Source organism: Etheostoma spectabile, chromosome 20, assembly GCF_008692095.1.
Source record: "Etheostoma spectabile isolate EspeVRDwgs_2016 chromosome 20, UIUC_Espe_1.0, whole genome shotgun sequence".
NCBI classification, from domain to species: Eukaryota; Metazoa; Chordata; class Actinopteri; order Perciformes; family Percidae; genus Etheostoma; species Etheostoma spectabile.
Genome location: NC_045752.1, coordinates 19560075 through 19566031, shown reverse-complemented (window position 1 = coordinate 19566031; position 5957 = coordinate 19560075). Strand labels below are relative to the sequence as shown.

Sequence of the window (5957 nt, the reverse complement as noted above, 5' to 3'; positions counted from 1 at the left end):
CACCAACACCTCACAGGCATACCATACACACATGCACACCAACACCTCACAGGCATACACACAGGCAGTGGTTCCTCTGGAAACTCAACTAAGATCTCATGGAAATAAATGGAACCAAAGGCTTTAACTGCAAGTATAACTTGGACTTTCATTGATCAAAAAGGTAAAAAGTGCATCAGTTACTCAGGGTGGGCCTAGCTCTACAGATATCTTCTTGAAGGGAACGTAAATATACCCGATACCCATGTGTTTCATTTTAAAATGTTCAGAATAAACACAGCTTTCTGTGTAGTGACCATAGACTGTGTATGTATATATTATATATATATATATATTTTGATATTAACAGTCTGTTAGTGATACTCAAACTAGTCCCAGAGCAATGTGTGAAGAGATAATTTGGCCCTAAACTGAACTATTTAATTTATTGTGAAAACTCCATTGGTACTCGGAATGAGTTATCAATCAATAATAATAATAATAATAATAATAATATTCCAGTCTCACTATCCATCAACATACATTCCTTTTAATTTTAGTCAAAATAATTCCTAATTTCTGCTTTTCTAACTCAAACACAAGGTATAATTTCCTATAAAAGGAGATTTATTGATAATAAATTAACTGTAAAACTAAAGTTCATAAATTAGTGTTACGTAGTGTTGAAAACGACAAAAAAAGTGACAAAGTGTTGAAGAAAAAGGGGCAAAAACATAAGAAAAAGGTAAAAACATTGATGAAAAGTGTTGATTTTGACAGGAAGACAACACAAGGGTTAGAGTCAGTAGAACAACCAGCAGTGCAGACTGTCGACCTCAATCACAGCCAAACAACATTTTTTAGGAACGCGTGCTTTTAATCAAAGACCTTGCGACACATTTTGATTTAATATTTCTTCAGTAGGTATCCATAAAACTCAAAGTGCCAACACCAATGACTTATCATTTATGTTCATAGAAACAAAAGTTTTTTTTATCTTTTTAAACAAGGACATTGCGCAGCATGTCGACAGTAAATCAGTGAACTTTATTAACCCTCACGTTGTCCTCGGGTCAAATTTGACCCATTTAAAAAAAAAAAGTTTCTATATCCTTCAACCAAACTGTTAAAAAAACAATATCCTGGATGCTTTGGTACAACGCTCTTCACAAGTAAAACAAATGATCAGTTCACTACTTTCACTGAATTTGGGTGTATTACTCAATGTATGGCATTTGAAGAATAATTGATAAAAGAACGTTAAGAAATGTACAAAAACATCTGAAGAAGTGAGACAAAATGTGAGGAAAAGTGCCAAAACAAATCAACCAAATTGTCAAAAAAGCCACTAAAGTGTCGATAAAGACGGCCGGAATGGCGAACAAATTTAGAAAATTTTAAGTCTGACCCAGAAAAATAAAACGGTCGACGGGAAGACAACACGAGGGTTAAATACATCCCCATCAGCGATGAGGTCTGCCCTGGAACATGTGTGTGTGTGTGTGTGTATATATGTATCTCAGTGTGGTGACTTCAGGTCCGCTCTGCTCCAACAGTGTGTGGTCAGTTAACCTGGACATCTGCACATTCAAATAACACAAGAGTTCAAATATGTCCCGCTCCCAAGTTTTAAAAAACTACCTGAGACTACCAGAAAAATCTCAAATCCAAACAAAGGAATCCACCCACCAGACACTCCCATACTGTTTGATATTAGTTTTTTTTTTTTTTTTTTTACATTACAAGTTATGAACATTCAGAAAGTATTCAGACCCTTTCTCACTTTTTTCACATGGTGTTATGTTGCAGCTTTATTCTACCAACCAGATGACATGTGCAGTTTTGGATGTATGTGTTTGTGATTGTAGACTAATAAGTCTACAATCACAAACACATTATTTAAAGAATAACATCATCCGAGCCCGAGAAGGCTTGCACAAGATGTAGAAACCTTTAAAAAAAGATTTTGAGTACGATGACTCAGATATGAAAAAAAAAAGGCATTTTGTGTTGAATGCACTCAAATTAAAAACTGTCTGATAGATACAAACACATGTGCAACTGTTGATATATATATGCAAATTAAAGGTATTTCATAAAACAACAATCCCATTAACAACACCTAGTCTTACATGTTGATATGGTGTCGGTATACCGATAGCTCCACGCATAACCGTTGTGAATGTTACGGTTTATGAAATCACACAGCAGCTCAGCAGGAGTAGCTGAGACAAACTGGAATACTACACGCAGGTAGTTTGCATCGGTATAAAGTAGAGCTGTAACCACGTGAGATATGAAGCCAAAATCACGACACTCAGGACCCCGAACCGGTGTCTCGGACTGAGACGTCAGGATGGGGCCACACCCCGTCCTATCCCTGAGTCATCCTTCCCATCCAGATCCAATGCTACCGCATCTTTACATTACTAGTAGCATTAGTCCTTTTTATGCCTTATCCCCCTTTTGATGGGTACATTTAGCTCACTGTAAAGATGGCTACAAGCAAAGGGGGTGGTGTCTCTGTGTGTGTGTGTGTGTGTGTGTGTGTGTGTGTGTGTGTGTGTGTGTGTGTGTGTGTGTGTGTGTGTGTGTGTGTGTGTGTGTGTGTGTGTGTGTGTGTGTGTGTGTGTGTGTGTGGTATGTGGGGACACAACCGTAACGCTAACGGACATTACAAATGGGTGCTGTTCTGACTCGGGTGTCTGGGTCTGTTCCCCGGCGGTTCAGTAGACTGCCGTTAGCGTCCTTAGCACTGGAGCTAAGTGCTGACCGGGCTGGCTGGCTGGGGGGGGAGGGTTAAGGATTCTGTTATTCTATAATATTACCAACAAACAAACCAATATCCAAATCACAAGACTGAAAACCCAACTCTGAATAGTCACTACTCAGTACTATGTGACAGGGCTGTAGTCAAGACCACCTTAGTCGAGACCAAGACAAGTGCAACTTCCAGGACTAGTCGAGTCCATGTCCAAAGAGGTTTGATTTCAAGACAAGACCGAGTCAAAAAAGGTTTGAGTCCGAGTCAAGACCGAGTCCAGGACAGAAAAAAAAGTCTTATACCACACCCCACCCCACACACACAGTATCAGGACAATCATTTTGGGTTTCACTTTCCCTCCAATATTAATATCAACATAATAAAGACACCTGGACTCGGTCCTGACCAAAAGCCATATGGGGCAAGACCAGCGGCCGAGACCGAGACAATCCCCAGTCCATAGAAAAACAGTCTTGAGTCCAGACTCAAGTCCAAGACCGGACTTGAGTCCTACAACCCTGCTAGGTGATGTCCTAGTAATACAGTCATGAGTACAGTAATGGCTGCCATGCAGTTGCCATAGCGATGTTTTTCCCCTTCAGAAGAATTTACATTGAAATATTGAAGAAATACAAAAACATCGTGATGAATACTGTTAGCGTTCGTGGTTCAAAAGATACCGTGGTATTTATATTTAAGGCCAGACATTCATAAATGTTACTTGTGATTGATAACTGCAGCTGCATTACTGCTGCACACCCCACCCCACCCCACCACACCTGCACCCCACCCCACCTGCACCCCACCCACAACTGACACCCACCCCACCATGCACCCACCCACACCTGCACACCCACCACACCTGCACCCCCACCCACCACACCTGCACCCCACCCCACCACACCGCACCCCAACCCACCACAACTGCACCCCACCCCACTGACCCCCACCAAAACGCACCACACCCACCCACACCTGCCACCCAACCCACCGCACCCCACCTGCACCCCAAAACACCGCGACCCCCACACAACCACACCTGCACCCCAACCCACCTGCACCACACCTGCACCCCACCCCACCTGCAGGGTGTTTAGAGAAGATCGGTCGTCTTTTGAAGAGAAACACCGTTCCCATGGAGACGTGTGTCCTTCCTGTTCCCTGAGCGCTGGACTCGTCCTCCACTCTGAAGCAAAGCCTTTCCCACAATGTCTTCCTGTTGCTTCTTAAAAATCAGCTGATCAATAGCATCAGAAGCAGGACTCCACCACCCCTGGTAGACTTGCACAATTAATAGTTAAATAAAAATCGCGATCTCGATTCGCCCTGTTCACGATTTAATTTTTAAAGATAGTTTAAAAAACAAACAAACTGATTCTCATTTAATTTTACGAGCCGACTGCATCACACCGCTACCACTTTCTTCAGGGAGTTTTAAAGATACCGTACAAAATAGGTTTTAAAGCGCTGCGATGCTCTCCATCTCTTCATTAAAGCCTCGTTGCTATAGCGATGTGCTATCGGTGTCATGGTCAATAAAATAAATAAACCGTGATGTCAATTCTAAGCAAAAACATTGATTCATATTTTCCCCCGAATCGTGCAGGCCTCTCTACATTTATATATTTCCATTACGAGTACTTACTTTTTCAATACTATTTATATTATGGTCACACTTCAATGTCATTTATATTATGGTTACTTACTTTTGCTTTCTTATTTAATTACATATTCAATTTCACTTCACGTCACTTACTTACATTGCTTTATTTTTCGGACCATGGCCACCTCACTTTACTTTACAATACCTTTTATATTAATGGCACTTTACATTCATTCAGTACTTTTTGCACATTGTCTGTTGTTGGTTGGTTTTTACTGTAGAAAACTGCTGCTGGAACGAGTGCATTTCCCCATTGTGGGATGAATAATTAATAATGATTATTATCTAATCTGACCCCTTGTCCTGAGGGAGACGCTACAGACCAGACAGTCCTGAAGAATGGACATGGCTGCTCGGATTTCCTCCGACAGAACAAGCTCCAAACCGTTTCTAGAGACCTTGTCAGCCCCCCCCCCCCCCCCCCCCCCCCCCCCCCCCGTCACTACGGAGCAGCACAGGCCTCTCCACCTTCTCCTCTTCTAAAACACAGCCTCACTGCAGACTCCAACCCAGACGAGCGTGAAATGAGTCCCGCGTACGTAAGCGTTAAACAAAGAAAGCAGCGGCCTTCCCCTGGGCTCGTCCGCTCTCATTACTTCTGGATGTAGATGATGATGATGCACAGGGTTCCCACCAGTCCCAGGGCCTGGATCCCCAGGAACCAGAGCAGCAGCCAGAAGAACACTATCACTACGGGTTCCACGACCTTGTCCCCGAAGTACATCTGGCTGAAGCCCATCCCCCGCAGACACTTGTTGAGCATCCCAAACAGAGTCCCCATGCGCTCGCAGTCGTCCAGCCGCGGCTCTCTGGTGGTGGGGTCGTCCACGTGGGGCCACCTGGCTCCTGGATCAGTGGGAGGTCCGGGTCGGGTCTGGCTGCCGTCTACCTGTGGAGACAAAGTTCAGGATGGGTTACAAATGCACGAGGACGTATCCCACGCGAGCATCTGGTCATACTATCCCCATCAGACGGGCTGGCTGCCGGCTGGGGCTCAGTGGTAGAGCACTTGCCTGCCAATTGGAAGGTTGGTGGTTCAATTCCATGGCGAAGTGTTCTTGGGCAAGACACTGAACACCGAGGTTTTTTTTTATAAATGTGTGTGAATGTTTACCTGATGAGCAGGTGACACGCGATAATGCATGTTGACACAATCTATCCGCGAAATTTTGAGCTGCAACGCATCATCGTCATCTTGATTAACACATCATCGTCATCTTGATTAAACATGACATCATCGTCATCTTGATTAAACATGACATCATCGTCATCTTGATTAAACATGGCTGAAAGCGAAACGGAGGAGCTGGTGAAAAAGGCCGGTGCAACATCCATCATTTGGACTTGGTTCGGATTTAAGCCGCTTCAACGGACCTGTGGTCGAGCCGTACCACGGAGCCTTCCATCAGCCTGACAATTCACTGTATAACGGACGACTGTTCCACTACATGGTACCTCCTCGACTTGCCTCGAATCGCCCTCGAGCAGTGGTTCCCAAACTTTTTCAGCTCAAGACCCAAGAAAGAAATTTGGTGTCTCCCCGGGACCCAA

At 43.7% G+C, this 5957-nt stretch overlaps 1 protein-coding gene and 1 long non-coding RNA gene across 2 annotated transcripts in view; both read right to left on the bottom strand.

Annotated features, from left to right (window-relative positions):
• The window catches only part of LOC116669805 (uncharacterized), a 6366-nt gene extending 6181 nt beyond the window's left edge, over positions 1–185 (bottom strand). The window contains exon 1 of the long non-coding RNA XR_004326857.1: positions 90–185. This is a non-coding gene — a long non-coding RNA (uncharacterized LOC116669805). The remainder of the gene's footprint in view (positions 1–89) is intronic.
• Positions 186–4817: 4632 nt separating this feature from the next.
• Positions 4818–5957, bottom strand: part of fam241a (family with sequence similarity 241 member A) — a 4603-nt gene continuing 3463 nt past the window's right edge. The window contains exon 2 of the mRNA XM_032499841.1: positions 4818–5295. Coding sequence (XP_032355732.1) covers positions 4999–5295 — 297 coding nt within the window. The 3' untranslated portion in view covers positions 4818–4998. The remainder of the gene's footprint in view (positions 5296–5957) is intronic.